At 47.1% G+C, this 18,703-nt stretch overlaps 1 protein-coding gene across 4 annotated transcripts in view; it reads right to left on the reverse strand.

Moving 5' to 3' along the window:
- MGAT4B (alpha-1,3-mannosyl-glycoprotein 4-beta-N-acetylglucosaminyltransferase B) overlaps positions 1-12,130 on the reverse strand; it is a 91,657-nt gene extending 79,527 nt beyond the window's left edge. For 2 of the 4 annotated variants that reach the window (XM_044454490.1, XM_044454492.1), the window contains exon 1: positions 11,912-12,128. In XM_044454490.1, coding sequence (XP_044310425.1) covers positions 11,912-12,008 — 97 coding nt within the window. In that variant the 5' untranslated portion in view covers positions 12,009-12,128. Of the gene's footprint in view, positions 1-11,911 lie in introns of all 4 variants that reach the window. The other 2 variants (XM_044454493.1, XM_044454491.1) reach the window with 2 other exon arrangements.
- Between the last annotated feature and the right edge of the window lie 6,573 nt (positions 12,131-18,703).

An 18,703-nucleotide genomic window follows, 5' to 3' on the forward strand; every position in this document is an offset into this window, starting at 1 on the left:
CTACCCTTTCTGAAGATTGGGACCACTGACACTACCCCCCAGTTCTCTGGAACCTCACCCATTCTCCACAAGGCCTCAAAAATGGAGGCCAGCGGGCTTGAGAGTTCCCCCACCAACTCCCTAAGTACCCTCAGGTGTAACCCATCAAGGCCTGACACCTTTGTAACGTCCAGAGCCCTTAGGAGCTCCCTGACTTCTAGGGGGGTGTCTCTAATCTGCACCTTTAAATCCCCAGCTTCATCCAATCCCCCATGTGGATCTCCCCAATCCTGCTTTGGTGAGAATGCAGAGGCAAAACAGTCATCTGTCTGTCTGTCTGTCTGTCTGTCTGTCTATCTATCCATCCATCCATCCATCCATCCATCCATCTATCCAAAACACTTCTATGCCGCCCCCATCCCCCATCGCAACAAAGCCTCAGGGCGGCTCACAACATTCACATCTCAGCCTGTTCTCTCACATCAGTCACCCAATCTCCTTCCTCCTTTTAAGCGATCCCCCTGCCTGTCTCCCCTTCCTCTTGGTATTTACATGTTGGTAGAAGCCCTTTTTGTTGCTCCTAATACTCTTTGCAAGTCTCAGTTCATAATCAGCCTTAGCCTTGAGAAGAATCCTTCTGCAATGGGCCTCTTCCTCCTGGTATACCCTTTTGTCTGCTTGCCCCAGTATCCATTTCCTATGGAGGTTCCTCTTACGCCTAATGCCTCTTACCAGTTCTCTTCCCATCCATGGGGGGACTCTCCTTTGCCTCCCTGCCTTGCTAACTTGCACCTCCAAGACCCCCTTTTTAGCACCATCCACCCCCTTCAACTCCCTTGCCTTCCAGTACCCTCTCCCAGGAGACTTTCCCCAGTTTGGTCTTCAGTTGACCAAAGTTGGCCCTTGTAAATTCCCAGCTTCTAATACTTGACCTGCCAGCAACCTCATTCCCCTGATCTCAAAGCAGAGCATGGAGTGATCACTTAGTCACAGAACACAGCCAGCATAATTAAAGAGGCATGTGCCTGTTTTTGCTGCCTCTGACAGGCGAGGGAGCCTGCAAACAACATCTAGGAAGATGCTAGATCCCAAGCTTAGCCTGAGCTGGGACTTGCTGAGGAGCTGCAGCTGACTCCGTAATGCTAAGGGGGAAGCTGCCATCACAGTGCTGCAGCAGCAGCCCCACTGAGCGCCAGATACACACGCTTTTCAGAGAGAAAGTGACAAGCCTTTCCTTTTGCTAGATGGTAACCTTGAGCTGCTCTTTCGGCACTTGGACATCAGGCCAGAGCTTGGCCCTGAGCTTATCTAGGAAAACACAGAGGTGGGAAGGGAGTATCAACAAAGAGCAGTGTGCTTCCTGCTACAGGAACCTCCTTGGGCAGCATTTCATGTGGAAAAGTGCTCTCTGGCTGTGTCCCAGAAGATACTGAGTGCTCAAGTTTCCCCAACTCAGTTAGGGCATGTGGCAAGATCTGGCTCCTCCTCTTCTAAGGGCCTCTTATTGAGTCCAAGTACCATGCCTTCTGGCAATTTATGTGCTATTCCTTTTTTCACTCATTGTCTATCCTGTCTTTCTATGGCTAGTGCAGCAGAATGAACAAAGGCAACCACAGTTTCCTTATACAGCAAAACTAAGCTAATACCATGTTGTGTTTTTGAAGCAACACCAGATTTGTAAAAGGTTACAAAACCTCATTAATCTTCCTTACTTCTCTAGGATAAACATTGAGTTTTTATGTTTTGGGGTGTTTTGTTCCTTTTCTAGCAAAACACATGGCATCTCACTTTCCAGGATGGCACTTTAAACTCGTAACAGTTACAGACAGAAAATCAGGTTGACAAAGGTCACCTCTGAGCCCTTCTTCTGAGCACCACAGAACGCTGCCAGTGGACCCTTGCTGTGCCTGATGCTGGGGCATGCTGAGCCCCACTTCCCTTTAAGAGCCTAGACAAGCATTTGCAGCAGGGCTGGGAGCCACTTTCAGCCTGAGAGTTGAGCACAATTTGGGGAAGCTCAGGGGCAGATGGTGCGGTCATCCCAGTGGTGGGTGCTGATAAAAGTGGGACTTTGGGGTGGGACCAAAGGCAAAAGGGGAAGGACCAACATACGGGCATATTGGTTACAGTAACACAAAAGAAGAAACTCCATAATTGAGTCTGGAAAGCCAAGATTAAAACCTAATCTACAGCAAGGAGGTTGGAAAGGCACATTACAAGGGATTGCTTTTGATCCCACAGTAGTCACTAAATCCGGACAAGCGCTGTCTACACTTATAGGCCTTGAGGAGCGAGGGCAGAGCTATAATTCACTCTCTACTCAGACACATCATGTGCTAGTTGGTCAGTTTTGCCTTCTGGTAAGAGGACTATTGCATCCAACGAACAATGCTGTTACTGAGATTTCACAATTAACATCTGATTCCATCACCAAACGGGATGTCCCAAAAGTGCCACCATCTTTGTCCAGTTCTTCTGAATCCCTTGACAGCTTCCCCAATAGCTTTTGAATGGGGACAGGACTTCAGGTAAGAATTCCACGTGGAAAACAGGGTTAGTAAAAGGATGTGTTGTTACTGATAGGCAATAGCAGATTTTTAAAAGCAGCAATTGATCTCAGCATTATGTCTTTTCTCACCAAAATCCCAATATGCCTATTCCTCTGGTTTGGCTAACCTAAAGAAGGGAGGAAAAACAACAAAGACTTTTATTCTTAGAGAAAACAGGCTGTTCATGCAGTATAGGAACAGTAAGAGGTTTTTAAATTCATTAACAGGTATTCCCTACAGTGATGATGGACCACAGAAAACCTCATTACAAAGAGGACATTGATTGAAAAAGTTAAGTGCAGTTAATCAAACCCTATGAATGCAGTAAATTTAATTTTACTGCAGAAGAGCAGACAATACTTCGTTAACTCAGTCTGTCACATCACAAATACAGGGAGCCATAAGCAGAAAAGCTCCTTGTAGCAGCACTGAATCAGAATGTTAAAACAAAACAGGCCTCAGTCATTCTTCTTTTCCATATTTTTAGTATATGAGGTGAAAAATGAAGAGAAAATGAGAGGCAGATGTTGCCATCATCACAACTCAACTCATTTTCCATGGATTTCAGTAGTATTTTGTTTTCGAGCAGTGTCTGCTCAGAAATGCAGCCTTGGCCAAGCCAAGAAATCACAGAAGGAGAATGGCAACAACCTGTCCCATACTTCACATGAAGCAATGCAGAATTGTATCCATCCTTCTTTCACCGCATACAGTGGGGGTAAGCTCAACTGGGCCGCTGCAAGAGGGGGCACATGCGAAAAGCAGGTTTCACCACTGGCACCCCTAGCAAATGATTACCAGCTGGTGACAGGACTAAGCCTGTAAAGGCTAAGCAGACACATTCTGCTTTGAACTGGGTGACTAATGCAGGTAAATTATTTGCTGAATATTTTTCAGAAGCACTGACAAGGAGTTACTCCTTTGTGGGAAGCAGCTGCCACAACAGAACACAGTGGTTCAAGAGTTTAATTGTTATGTGGCCACCACAGCATGTGTCCACCTCTGGATCATCATTCAAGCCTGTCACTACAGTCAGCAGGCCAAAGTCAGGTCTGACTGGTAGGCCATTAATTAAATGGCTTCGCTCCACTTCCTAATGAATGGGTTTCAACTGCAGAAACCAAAACTCCGTTTCCTTCTTATGTTTGGCATATGCAGAACTCAATGACTCACCATTTTTGTCCTGTTTTTGAAAGTCTACATTGTCTAGCCGTTTTTTAGGTGGTGATGGACAAAACAGGCTCAAAGCATCATTACACTTCAAACTAAAATATTGCTGGTTTCCCTTCAAATGCTTCAGCACATGTTTTTGCCCAGCTTCCATTGGGTGGACAGATCCAAACAATTTATCGTAATTCATAAATAAATGTATTACTAGAAATGTATTGCTCCTGTACTGCAATACACTAGGCAGGCCTTTGGCAATGGTGGTGGAAGGCACTGCCAGATTGTTTGAGCCACCCTAATGGCAATAGGGACAGGACTTTCAGGCTGCTATTCTGGCTGCTCCAGTTCTAGATATACAGGGAGATAAATCTAGTGAAGGATAATAGAAAGACAGGGGAGCAGAAATGAAGATCTCAGAAGGCACAGGGAAGTAGCAGGAAACTGGTGAGGTTCAGAGGCCTGAGGGGAAGAGGGAAATAGAGAAAGGGCAAAGGGGTTATAAGTATTATCAGGGCATCAGGGACCATACTTGGATTTGGAATAACCCAGCAACATTTTGACTGCAGGTCTCCAATCCTGGAAGTAGGAACAGTTAATTCATTCTATGAGTGTGGCTCCATTCACAGCCAAAAACAGTGTTAGCGGGTCCAGGGGAACCAGACGTTTTGCAGAAATATTTCTGCAAATATTTGTTGTGTGCAGGGAAAGCCTGAGTAAGAGGCAACTACACTAAAAGTTGTCCCAGTGGGGACTATGTATTCTCTGTTGGCACAGAATGCTAACCGATGGTTGTGAAGAAAGAAAACAAGGGAATGGAGTATTCTGGGAGAGGGCATTGCTTGCTGTCTGGTTTCCTGAACGAGAGTGCCATGAAAGAGCCCTTCCTGAAGCAAGAGGGGTGGGTGACTGCAAAGGAGAGGGCTTTTGCTGTTGTGGCATCCTGTCTGCAGAATGAACTTCACAGAGGGGCCCACCTAGTGGCTACATTATATGTTCTGCCCGGCGCAGGTTCTGATCTTACGTTCCCAGGAATTTTAGTCCTTCAATTTCTGCTTTCTAAATTCTTCCCTATATTTAAATCTTTGTACTTCCTCCAAGTTTTACTTTGATTTTCACTTCTATGTTAGACTTCAAAAGTTTATAGTCTTAAACCTTTATACTGCATTTTTATATTGTATTTTTGGCTTTAATTGTTGTGAACTACCTAGAGCACTTTGGCTACTGGATGGTATAACTATGTAATAAATAAAAAATAAACACACATTTCAACAAGGTTTCACTTGCAATGAAATACTGCTGGGCTCTCTGGATGTTTCCAGAGGAAACTTTTATCCTGCAATTATGCTGCTTCATTTACAGAATTTTACTGGGGATGGGGGTCCAGATGTCTTCATCTTCCATTTGTGTCATAGCAAATGTCTCTTAAGGAGTAAAAGAGAGAACAGCTGCACAATCCTTTTCAACTGGTAACATTAAGATCCTGTGTCAGAAACCACTCTGTCATTATTGTATTGTTGATGGTTGTGGCTTGTTTGAAAGTTTTATAGCTGGTTGGCTTGTAGATATTTCATGTTTTATGATTTATATTGTGTGCTGCTTCAACAAAAGTGAAGGTACCAGATATAAACATTACAAGCAAAGAATCTTGACTGTCTCATGGACCAGAAATTGGTCTCAGACATCAAAAGACCAAGTCCTGGAGCATCTTGGGCCCTGGAAGGCTGGAGATCCATGTGTCCTCAGACACCCTTCTTGGTGCTCACCAAGCTGACACAATTTTTATTGTTCCTTTGCACAGGGAGGCTGGCACACTACAAAGTGTAAGGCTGCCCTCCAGCGCCATCTCTATTCAGGTTCAGAAGAATGTGGAACTCACACCCACTCAGTCTCACGCTTGAGGTGTCACTGCTGATTTTATTTTTATACTGACCAGCAGACAAGGCCATGTAGGCAGCTTGCACTTTCTTGGGGAAGTTACTATGCTTTAGTCATACCAGTTGACCTTCTGGAAAATGACCACCATGCCCACTATGGTAGCCGCCGTGGGAACCAGCAAGTGCCCCACGGCTGCAACTTTGTGAGAGCACCCACAACGCTCTCTCAAAATTTGAAATATGCCCACTGAAACCACAGCATGTCCAAGGGGCTGAAGAAGCATGAGAATCCACTTCTACCAGTCTAGCTGCACACACCTAAATGTGGATCCAGCCTATAATGTTTGTTATGATTTGTAAACAGGCAAGGTGATATATATTTAAGAAAATAAAATTTAGAAAGAGTTAGAGTATTATAAATGATAGAATCATAAAATACATTTCTTTGTGGCTAGATGAAGTAAGAGGAAATGATTAGCAGTCTACACAAATGGAAACTGCAGAAAGGGTCTTTTCTTTTATTCAAATCATCTCGTTGCAAAATATGCGCTTACCTCTGTGTGGTTTCCTTTTCAAATGGAAACCCATATTTCACTGTCTTTTGTACTCATTTACAAATATATGTACACATCCATTTTCAGAGCCTAAACAGTACATGAAAGCAGAGCATATGTAATATTTTCAAGAACGGGATCTACATAGCAGCAGCTACTATTAGAAATTTCTTCACTTATATCAGTCCCTAAATCTCTTTATCTGAAGCTCTGTGGGGAGATGGTTTTAATGGGATTTAAACCACAGTTGAAAGAACCTTTTAGCTGATGAGTAATGCAAGGGAAGCAAGTAAAGGCATCACAAAGCCAAAACCTATTATACAGCAGTAACAAAGACACATTGTTTAAATGGGTAGGGGGAAGTAAAGTAACCTCCAGACAGATGGATGATGTGGCCCTAATGACTTTTAAAGTGCAGAAACTAGCAGCAAAAGTAGAAACACTAAGTTAATAGAGAGGAGAAGTAGTGTGCAAAGCAGAATGTCCATTAGCTCTGCCAAACTAATAGTGATAGCAGGAACGACCATTCCTTTATGCAGCTGCTTACAAGAGCAGTTTGACAGGACTGGGGTTAGCAAAGCTACTCCAGGCCTGACTCCCAAAGCAGCTCTATCCACTCATGCCTGCAGCTGTCCATTAATAGGTTGGTCCTTCTGCTACTGAGCAGCACAAGGACATCATGGCCCATAAAGCAGGAGACGCTAGCGAAAGCAGTGTGCATAATGTCCCTTCTTCAACTTTTTCCGGTGTGTCCCAATACTGGGGATATAACGTGATGGGGAATGCATGATGGTTTCACTCTGTTCCATAACCAACGGCGCCACATATTGTAAGCAATTATTTTGTAACTGGCTTTTGCTAAGATTTATTCCCATTGTAGAATGTGATTGATACAGAAAAGAAATAACAGATTAGTATTTTATCAGCATTGGCATTCAGCTGTGCATATGAATCCCAGCTGAAAAACGGAATGGCAAGTTGCACCAGGTTAAAATGGAGCAACTCATCAAACATGCAGCACACCTGCATTCCATGGTGGTACCAAAATAACATAAACTATATTAGTAGTAATTCTTAGCTACTAAATTAGTTTGGCCATCCAGCTTTCTTAGTGACAAAGTATGGGCAACTCAGCTAATAGAAGCCTAGTAAAAAGAAGGCTAAAATGGCAAAAAGAAACCCACTGACCAAGAATGGTTAGATTTGGCACAGTTTAGCAATATCTGAAAATAAGGACTGGGTCCATTATGGCCAAAGCATTTTAGCTTCAAGACTGAAGTTAAACAACCCAGAGTTTCCAGGTTTGGACATAATGATTAACAACTTCTCACTGTAATGGTAGTTTATCTATTACAAATATTATGTTTAGGCTAGTTTGTATAATTTCTCTGTCTCTGTTAAAATACTGGATCATCATAGGAATCATCACATGAACGAGGCTGAAAAAACTCTTACTCCACATGCTTGAGTTAACAGTTTTGTAATAGTCCTGAAAGAGCTAGCGTTTCTGCTGCTGGGAAGAGCCTAGAGCATCTGCTAATTTGGAAATCATAGCTTCCTCGAGGCAAGCTTGCCCTATAAACTTTGCCGGAATTTTACTGCTCTTCCAGTATGACAGATAGGTGGTAGCTGGAGGCTGAACTAAGTACGATTAATTTCACGATCAGTTTGGTATTTAGGTTGACAGAAAAGTTGATTTGATCAATGCTGTACTTAATTTTTGCTGTGCTAAAGCAGCACATTATCAGCTAAAAACTGCATGGCTGTATGAGAGAACAGATACTGGACTTGTGACCAGATGTGGAAAATCCCCCTGGCCTGTGGCATTAGATAACTAGATGTTTCTCCTGAAACACAAGTGAGACATCTGATAGTGTCACAGCCTAGTCCTAAAGCTCAGAAGTGCTTACAACAGAACACTTATTATGCTATATCGCAGGGGCCGGCAATACAGTGCCCATGAATACCTCCCTTGTGCCCACAAAGTGCCCGGCTGATATCTGTGGGCTTTTAAAATTGTGTCTTATTTTTGCTTCTAAAAAATGCGAGGCCAACAGCACTACAAAGTGAAATGCTGGCCTCCAGCTGCCCACGGTCCTCATGCCTCAGAATGCCACTGGGAAGGAATACCACTAGAAGGAAAGGTGGCAGGCAGCTGGGCACCAGATGCCCTCCCAGGTACCCAGGCAAAGCGGGAACCATGGGGTCACAGAATAGTAGAGTTGGAAGGGGCCATGAAGGCCATCAAGCCCAACCCCCTGCTGTTGCAAGGCACCAATCTACACCATCCCACCCAGAGGACAGTCCAGTTTCACCTTGCATGTCTCTAGTGTGGGAGAGCCCCCCACCTCTCTAGGCAGCTGGTTCCACTGTCACATTGCTCTGGCAGTGAGGGAACTTTTCCTGATATCTAGCCTGAAAATGGGTTGGCACAACTTGGACTGATTAATCCATATCCTACACTCTGGTATCAGCAAGAAGAGATCTTGACCTTCCTCTTTGTGACAGCCTTTGAGGATATGATTCCCCTCAGTCTTCCCTTCTCAAGGCTGAACATGCCCAGTTCTCTCAAGCTCTCCTCACAGGACAACGCTTCCTATCCCCAAAGCATTTTTGTTGCCCTCCTTTGGACCCTCCCTAATTTATCCGCATTTTTCTTAACTCTTGGTGCCCAGAACTGGACACAGTGCTCCAGATGAGGCCTGACTAGTGAGGAGTATGGGAGAACAACTACTTCTTGTGATTTGGACATAATACTTCTATTAACAGAAGAAACAGGGAAGGAAAAAAGGAAGCGTCATATTCCATGCCACTGGCTGGAAACTGGGAAGGGAAAAGTAACCCACCAAGGTGGGATGAGGGGACCCAGTGAGGTGGGCAGACACAGCCAGGAGACCTAATATAGGAGGAGAGGAAGCTGGGATTCTGAAAATGCAATGGAGAAGTCTGTGCATAGCACTGGGAGTCTGCAAAGTGAATGGAAAGCGGGAGAAAGCAGGAGGTGGTGTGCTTTAGCTGCAGAGTATGTGAGTAAATGGGAGAGCAGGGGCACCGTGATCCTGAAACAGATCTAGTACACTGGGAGGTGCTGATCCTCAAAGGGAGAAGGAAGCAAGCAACTGGGACGAAGGGGGCTTTTGTGCTGGGAATGTGAGGTGAGATGGGAGGGAAGAGTAAAGTGCTGTTAGCGTGAGGGAGAGAAAAAGAATTGTGAATTCAAAGGAGTTGCTGTGTGCTTGGAAGTTCAAACAGTGCATACATGCCATGTATTTGGGATCTTGTGCAAATTACTTGCCTTTTAAGTCACACTTGTTTGCCTTTCTAAGAAACGGGTGTTTTGTGACTGACCATACCCCAGCATACATGGCTTCTGGAGAGCAGCACTCCCATGGCAGCCAGTTTGTGATGGCGCTCATGGCACTTGCTCACAACTCCCACAGGCTTCACCCACCAGCCCCAAAGGGTAGGAGACTCCTGCAGGATCACAAAGCACATTACTGCAATAGTATCTCCATTGCTCCTGAGCATCTCTGTTGTTAAGCTTCCACCCTGGCAATCAACTGATGCTTCTCCTAAGACGAGCACCTATGCCTGTGAGTACTGTGCTACCAACTTAATGTGTATGATCCAGGATAAGGACTGCTGGACCACTGTGGCATCAAAAACTGTGTAACAAAAACAGTGGCACTGTAAACTCAGGAAACCTGGGTGTACAATTGCACAGTAGCAAAAGCTGTTAATTGCTTTTGCACCGACAATCTGCCACCACTGCCAGATACAGCGTCAATACAGCACCATTACATGATGCAGAATAAGACAGAGTATGTCCAGAGTGAACAGGGCCTGAACTGGGCATATCTCACCCATTATCCCAAAATCTAGTTTTATCACCTAAGAGCAACAAATGTTAGCACTGTCTTATTATTCTTGCTTGTCCCTGAGATTCTCAGTTTTTCTTTATAAGGGACCCGGGCAATAGCAAATACAAACTTTGGCACAGGCCCTTTATCAACCCAAGCCATCTTCTGCTCTGCTGTTATGTTGCATATCTGTAGGATCAAAGTTCACAGCAAGTCTTGTGGGAAAAGGGAAAGCTATTTTAGTGCTGGATTTTATTTATGAATTGCCTGCTTCTACTTTCAAACCATTCCAGGCTGAATTTTCTTCTTTTCGTATGCATGCAGTGACTGGTAAGTTCCTACACTGAGATTGTAAAGAAACGTTACTTATTTTTTGCAATGAATGTTCTTTCTTGATTTTCTTTACAGTAGATATACTTTTGGGACTACCACTCTTCTTCATATATTACTACATAATTTTCCTATATGGAGACTATTTTCTGTGCTTGAAAAAGTAATGCACGAGATGGACCCAAGGGCAAGAAAATGAAATGCATGAACAGTGGGGCAAATATGTCTTATACTTCCATGTTGGGAAACCAAATGCCAGATTTATCAGCTTCTTTTTTGCACACACCTTTCAGTGAAAAAAGCATCAAAGCCGCTTTTCAATACATCTACGCTATTTCTGTGTAGGTGTTTTTCTGACATTAATTGATCGCTTTTCAGTTCTCTGTGTGCCATACAATCCCCAAATACCTGATTAACATAGTCTGTCCCTTTACTTGCCTGCCTTCACATGCCATAGTCATCACTTTGCCAAAGCCTATAAGATAAGAACAAGTTTTCTTCTCATTGCTTTTGGGAAGCTCACAATTACAACTTTAATACATACAATGCAAACACATTTACAATACGCAAAAGCAGCAGACAGAAGAACTCACAGAAACACCACAGTTCAAGGCAGTCATCCAGCAATAAACTGAAAAGGGGAAGATCTTTTGTATCTGTAAAAACTACACACACGCACAAAGCAACAACCCTTCCCCCAGGAGCATCATTTGTTGGCCTCCTCAGCATCTGGCCACCAAATAATTTCAAGCCAACGCATACATCACTCCTGGCCCTGAAGCAAAGCCAGTGTCCTCAAACAACAGGCAGCTATCAGATGTCACACAGAAAGTATACAGGAGCACATGGCAAAGCTGGAAAACTCAATTTTCCGCCTTTTGTTCACTCTGAGTGGTACAGAGTTCAGGCACTCCTGGAACAACAGGGGGAAGGTAGCATGTTGCCACTAAAGCCCAGTTTTGGAAGCAAAGCCTGCAACACTAAGACTTGTAGAGTTGATTTGCAAGGTAAATTTTAACACAAAGACTTCGCTAAGCACAGAAGCAAGGCGCGCGGGGCGGGTGGTGGCGGGGAACTACCTGTTCCATTGCTACACTCTCTGCCTGCAGTGCTACGGACACGGGGAAGGGGTCGGAAGAAAGAAACCGCGCGTCGGGGTGGGGAGTTGCTGATCCCGACTTTGTACAGCGAAGGAGCACAGTGGATCGCCGCTCTCCCTAAGTGGCTCTTTCAGTGCCAGCAGAACAGATCCTCCAAAAAACGGATCAAAACTCTAATTACACGGACGGCAGTAAGCCGGAGAAGAAAACACACCGGGCGAGGAGGCAGCGCCGAGTATCGAAGGATGCAGGGAGGAGATGACAGGTCGAGGGCGCAGAACCCCCAGGCACACTCGGAAGGGGCTCTGCAGCCGAGCAGGCGGACGGAGTCGCTGAAACCCCAAGTTCCGCCCGCGCCCCGCCCGCGCAGGAGCCGGGGGGGCTCCGGGGCCCGATCCGGGCGCCCGGAGGGGGCTGCCGCCGCCCTCCCGCGGCCGGGCCAAGCGCAGTGCGCCAGGCGGCGGGCGCGCTCCACCCGCGCCGGCGAGCCCCGCTTACCTTTGTGCCCGCCGAAGGCCCCGTACCAGGAGAGCGAGAAGAGCGCGCACAGGCAGCCGAGCAGCAGCGTGAGGAAGGTGCCATTGCGGAGCCTCATGTCCCCCGTCTCCTCGGCGATGGCTGCGGCTGGAGAGGCCGCATGTCCCGGGCGCGACGCGGCGGCCTCGGCCTCCCGGGCCCCGGCGAGGAGCGGCGGCGGCGGCGGCAGGGGCTGCCTGTGCCCGGGCGGTCGGGCGGGAGAGACTCACCAGCACCGCCGCCCCCGCCCCCGCCCCCGCCTTCTTCTTCTCCGGCGCCTCCGCCCGCTGCCCTCATGCACTGGCCGCGCCCCACCGGGCCGCCGGCTCCAGCGGGCAGCAGGGGCTGCTCCCCCGCCGTTCGCCTTCCCGGGCCTGGCGCACAGAGGGGGCTGCTGTGCCGCCACCGCCGCCCGCCGCCGCCGAGGAAGGGAAGGGGCGGAGATGGCAGCGCCGCGTTAAAGGAGCCGCGCGCTCCGCCGGGCTGCCCGCCGCTGTGCAAGGGCGTGCATGGCGGTGGACACGTGCGAGCGGACGCGGGCACGCCGGCTGGCGTGTGTACTCGGGGCCGAGGCAGAGCGGTGGCAGCCGCTTGCCGGCGAGGGACGCGGGGCCTGGAATTGGCTGGCCAAAGCGCGGGCGGAGGGGTGCACCCCCGGGCCCCGGCTCCGAACTGGGTCAGCTGCACCTCAGCAGGGACAGGGTCCCTCGACTAAGCGGAGAAGCGAAGACCCTCTCCTCGCCGCCCTACATCCTGCAAATACGGAGTGTCTTGGGACTCCAGCCCGGGACGGGCACGAAAACGGGCCAGCCACTACCGCCCCGTAACCCAGCGCCACAAATACGGTCTTGTTATCCGTCCTGGTTCAGAGGTCCGTTTTAAACACAATCAGAGCAACCACATGCCATGACTTGTATGTGTCAGTGTAATGTCACACCTACCAAGAATCATTTTTCAAGCTGGTCAGTAGCAGCATCAAGCGTGAAAGGTTTTATTTTAACTGAGTCAGTATACACATTCAATTCCTGGTCATCCTCTGTAGATGAAAGCGTGAATCAACCCCTAGCAAATGGGCTACAGGTTGAGGACTGCATCCCATCTGCAGCATGTGCTACAGCGGAGTGAACAGTGCGCCGGGGGGGGATCCCCTGGTACTGCTCAGTTCCGCCCCGAGGGAGAACAGCTGGCCAGAGTCGCAGTGCAAAACAGGGGAGGATGCGGGGTGGCTTAGCTCTGCTCTTTACGAAGCTGGAGGAAGAAGCCCAAACTTACAGGCTCCAGGGGGAACCTGCACGGGCCTGCTGGCTGGGGGTCCCCTATCTCTGCCATTATGAGGCGTGGCACGGTCATTTGTCTTTCAAACTCATTAATGGGCTCAGTACAAAGCAAAAGTCAAAGCTGCCTCACATTTTATTTTCCTGTTCCCATGGGAGTTCTGTTAAAAATGAGCACTTTCTCCATGGGAGTTGTTATTGGCAGTGCCACAGAGATGTTTCGCTTGACTAGCACTAGCTCTGCGGTTAATTATTTATAATGCTTCGTTTCCACATGGAGCATCACTGCATGGAAGTGGTTTTGGCTGCAAGCAACATGCCTGAATCGTCCCTGAACTGAAAGCATATAGTGCACTTCCTCCTAGTTAAGGGCCGACATCATGTATGTGTGCATTAGTGGTAACATTTGCCGCTTATTATTTGACAAGCTGTGGCAGGGCCTGTGAACAGAAAGTTATCCGTGGGCTCTCCTTCCCTTCCTGGTCCACCCTTTCAGCACCGTTGCCACCACCTGCTGTTTATCTGCATCTTTCTCAGCACTGCTACCCGTTGCTTGACTAGGCAGAGCGCCAGCAAGCAGGGAGGTGGCAGCATGCATTGCTCCTTCTCACCTCTGTTGCCTTGGCTGGAGCAAGAGGGAGGTGAACAAGGAGGTTACCCGGGTGAGGCAGGGGAAGGGGGAGCAAGCCCAGTGGCCCCCTGCCAGGCCGTGGGTCTCTGGTAGGTGCCCAGCCATGCCTGCAGTGGATCCCAGCCCTGTATGAATGGCTTAGGTTCGTGAGCAGGTGGTGAGAATGGTGTCGTTCTCCTCACAATACTTTCCCCCATTATGGTTTTAGGATGGATTGTCATGGTTTTGCAAGATTTAAAACAGGTTCAGGCGCAAGGGGATGGTTTCATGCAACACTGCCTTGTGGTATTGATTCCTGCATTGTGGATCTGGTTCATCAATGTGGTGTTCTTGCTTCAAGCATCTCCCAGTAGCACCTTTTCCTCCCCTTTCCTCCACCCACATTTAATCAACAGGCTTTGGTACTCACTGCCAAAAAATGAATGGTGTGAGAATAAGTGAACTGCCCAAAAGACTGAGAAAAGGAAGAAGTGAGTCCAAGCCCCAACCCATTAAACTCCCTGGAACCCCATTTTCAGCACCAACAGTACCTATTTCACTGTAATCCCAGGCGCTGGTAAGAAAATGAGTGAATTTAAAAAGAATGTATGAGAGACAGAAAATCTTGGTGGGTGCCAAGAAAGGTTTCTGAGGATGCAGTGGTGCCTGTGGGCACCATGTCACCTAGCACTGTCTTAGTACACAGTACCTGCTGTTATAGGAGATATCGAATAAGTGAGGCACAGAATTAAAATAGGCTGCATGAACTGGAGGCAAAGTTCCACAGCAGCACTGCAGATCTAGATTGAAAAGTAAATTGTAGAAGTCACCTTCAGTACTAAAAAGCACACGGGAATATAACATTAGTTTTGAAAGTTCATACATGTACAGAGAAATATTGGTATTTCAGCCTGGGGATGAGGAAGCCTTTTCCTTTTGTGGCTTGCTGCACATCAGAATGCCTGCTTTCCGCTCCCTGAGGCCCTCCGCCAGCGTGGCCAGTGAACGGAGCTTGTGGGCATTGCAGTCCAGAATATCTGGAGGGCATTTGGTTGTGTAGGCTCCACAGGTAGTCAGGGCTGCATATGATGATTTGCCTGCCCTTTTAGGGAGTAGGGACTGGTTACAGCAATAATTCTGATATTTTTTCCATCAACTTTGAACAATATTGTTCAAAAAGTCTATTACCATAAATCTAACAAGTATATATACGTATGTGCTCTAGTAGTCCTACGCGCACAAATGCACATTTATATGGCGCCAACTGGCAGCCACAGGCCCCCTAGCCTTAATCCCACGCCCTGCCCCACACCTCCCTTCCAACTATTATTCTCTGCCTTTTTCTACTGCTGCCACTCAATAATTTGACTTGCACCTCACCCTTCTACCAAAAATGGCGCTCGAGGCAGTTGCATTCCCTGGCCTTAAGTATTCCAGCTGAGAGAGCCAGTGGTCAGCTGCTAACTAGCCAGTGCTTTTCTACCCTCCCCGTATGGTTCATTGGCAGAGCAGAGGACACATAAATGTGCCTGAGCATTCTCTGAACAGGGGGTGGGGGAAAGCATTGAAACAGATTTGGCATTTCCACTAAAAAAAAAAAAAAAAAGTCAAGCATCCCCAAGGCTATAAATACTACAATTTGGCAACCATGGAGTTAACAGTACCTCTGGCTAGAGATAACCTTACTGTGCAAAGATACTGTATCGTTTTTCAGTTTCTAAAGTACTCAGGTTGGCAGGAGAAGCAGCAATGAAAACTCAAGTTGTAGGTTAATTCTAAATCCAAAGCAGCAGGGAAAAGCTGCTCTCCATCTTTGCTTGTTTGCACTCTGAGGACACAGAATGTGAGAGAAAAGACAATGGTATTCCAGGGTCTAGGATGTGTTTGGTGCACTTCAGCCAAGTCAGTAGCACCATCTGCTGTTTTGACTGTGGATTTTGTATTGGGGGAAAAGTGAGGACATGTGTCTTCATGGTCAGTTCAGGGATGGATGAAAAGTAGATCTCCAGATGTTTAACTCCCAGCATTCCTGACCATTGGCCATACTTAGCAGGAGCTTCTGAGAGTTGAAGTCCAAAACATCTGGAGATCTACTTTCCGCCCACTCTTGTTCCAGGCACTCTTCCATTCGTTCCCTCTTGCTAACACTTAAGGAACAGAGCAGTCATGTCTTTGTCTCCGCATCAGCCTTCCCCAGCCTGGTGCCCTCCTGATGTTTTGGGTGACAACAACTTCCAGCATTCCTGGCCTCTGACTGGGGCTAACAGGAGCTGGACTATAAAGTTTCTGAAGAACACTAGGCTGGGGAAAGGGGCTCTGCATCAGGGTTGGAAGCAGGGCTCGCCTGACTGCAGTAGTTCCGAATTCCAGTTATCCTGACTGTAGCTGCTGGGAAGTGAGCAAAAGGGCTGGTGAAGGAAAAGCTGGAACAGTAGAAACTGGCTGCCTGTTCTCCTGCAGTAGCAAAGCAGTCAAGCAGCTTTCCCCAACCCAGAGCCCTGTGGATGGTTAGGCTACAACTCCTCCCACCCTAGATACTGGGATGATGAGAGTTGCAATGCAACACATTTGCAGTGCACTGGGTTGAGGAATACTATTTAAAGGCACCCCCCCCCCCCCAGAGAAGAGTATCATATTATAACCTATGAAGGGCAAACACAGTTTTAAAGCTTTGTTCTCTTGTGTTCTGTATTAAGCCCTCTGAGTAGGGAAGCAGGTAGGCTACAAAATTCATCACACCTTCTGTAAATACATCACTGTTATCAGTCAAAGCACATTTGTTTTCTTAGGGGCTTCTCTTCTCATTACTCTTTGCATCCAACTGAAAATGTATTACAGCAGCGCACAACAGAACCAGCTGTCACTGGCAAAAAGCTTGTGTAACCACAAATGCGGTTTATGGCACAAAGAATGACTACATCTTTCAAGAAAACATGCTTATGAACAAACAAAAGCTTGGTTTGACAGGAACTGTGGGGAGCAGAATGGTACTTCTGTATGCATGATGAACTAATCTGAGTACAGTCACAGAGGTATATCCTTCATTTCCAATCTGCTGCAGCTGATACTGAGAATCTACTTGAAGCTGATGCTGTCATTCTGATCCCGTGTCTGTTTACACAGAAGTAAGTCTCACTGCATTCAGTAAGGCTTACTCTCACATCCAGGGGGAGGACATGCCTCACTGCTCATAAAGTATGCTTGCATTTGACAAATAGAGGCAACATGGGAGAGACCTTGATGTTTTGTCCGGTGAGCAAAACAAAAACTTCATGCTCCAGTGCTGTGAACCCAATCCACACCCTTTACTGCTATTAATACTCCAAACAGAGGAGTGTCTATTTACAGATTCTCACATCATGTCTAGTTTAGCCCTTAATATCTACTGTTCCAATACTGGGAGTAAGATGGCTAGCCTTGAATACTGATCAAGGATTTGTGACGGTTTAATGTACCTCTTCAATCCTTTCTTGGCTGCCACCAATCACCTAATCATATCTATGTGCAACACGCACACACACAGGAAGAAGAATGTTTATTTTCCTTGAATCATAGTCTCCTCAGTTCAGTGGAAAAAAATTCAGGATGTCTCCGCAACAAAGAGGGCGAATGCAACGCATGGCTTGCGAGCAGAGCCCTGCAACGGGATCTTGCATTTGTTCCTGCTATGGGTGTTACCTGAGAGTGTGGCCGAGCGAGGAAAAGCTTTCTGCAGAAAGACAAAAGTCGGCACCCAAGACAAGAGTCCCTGCTCTAATTTGGGCCTTACTGTGGTTACAACTACTGCAGCACAGTATGTGGAGTTGCCTCTGAAACTTTCCGGTGCAGGCCACTGTAGCCAGTCTGCTAACCAGGGGTAGTGCAGGGAACATGTGACTCTCTTGCTATGCAAGTTTCACTAGTAAGAGTCTGTTTCCAGGCAGAATTCAAAGTGCTGGTTACGACCCAAGAGGCCCTGTATGTTTTGGAACCTGGCTACCTAAACACAGTCTTTTCTCACAAGAGCCAGCTCAATTCTTAAGCTCATGTGGTGCTCATCTGTGCACCAAAAGCCACTGTCTTTCTCCCAACACATTAATAGCATATTAAGCCAAGGGCAAAGTGATCCTATGGTCCTTAGTCAATGTCCAGAGGGCCATGAGATACTTTGGATTCCCAGATCTGATGTTGAAAAGGAGCTCTAACCTCAGAACAGGGAATCTGCACTGTGAAGTTCTTTCCAAGTCATGCTGTACTTCTCCAGTGCATTCCAGGGGATGGGGAGAGGAAGAGACCAGGCTCCTCCCCGCTGCCCCCCAGTGCTGTAACTAGATGGCCAGAACTGGCTGCCTAGTTGGCTGGCGGGGCAGGAGCAATGACAATTGCTTCCATACTTCCCCTGCTCTTCTCAGGACACCTGCAGACTTCTGAGGTTGGAGGCCTACAGACTTCTCCATTCGTAGCTTGCACTTTTAGAGATATTAGGATATCAAGTTGTTTAGATAAATAAAATAATATAATCACATTATGCATCACATTTAATAGGGATTTATACATCAATGCATTCATTAGTAAGTTATCACATACTGACTAATAATCACTTGAGCATGTCTGATGGCTCGGACTTTGCAACTTGTTCGCAATCGGGCGGTGCACCTGCTAACAGGGACAGGTGCTCATGAGCACATTGCACTGGTCCTATGCAGCCTGCATTAGCTGCTTACATTAACATACAAGGCCCTAACTGGCTTGCGGCCAGGCTGAGGGAGCACCTTTCTCTGTACATACTCTCCCAATCACTGCGATCAGCACAGGAGCCCCCCCCACCACCACGCTCCTCCCCCAAGTGACATGAGGTGGGAATTGGCAAAGGGGGGGGCATTTTCCTGCATTGCACCCTGGTTGTGAAAT

The sequence above is a fragment of the Varanus komodoensis genome, unplaced genomic scaffold, assembly GCF_004798865.1.
Source record: "Varanus komodoensis strain SLA01 unplaced genomic scaffold, ASM479886v1 scaffold7_3, whole genome shotgun sequence".
NCBI classification, from domain to species: Eukaryota; Metazoa; Chordata; class Lepidosauria; order Squamata; family Varanidae; genus Varanus; species Varanus komodoensis.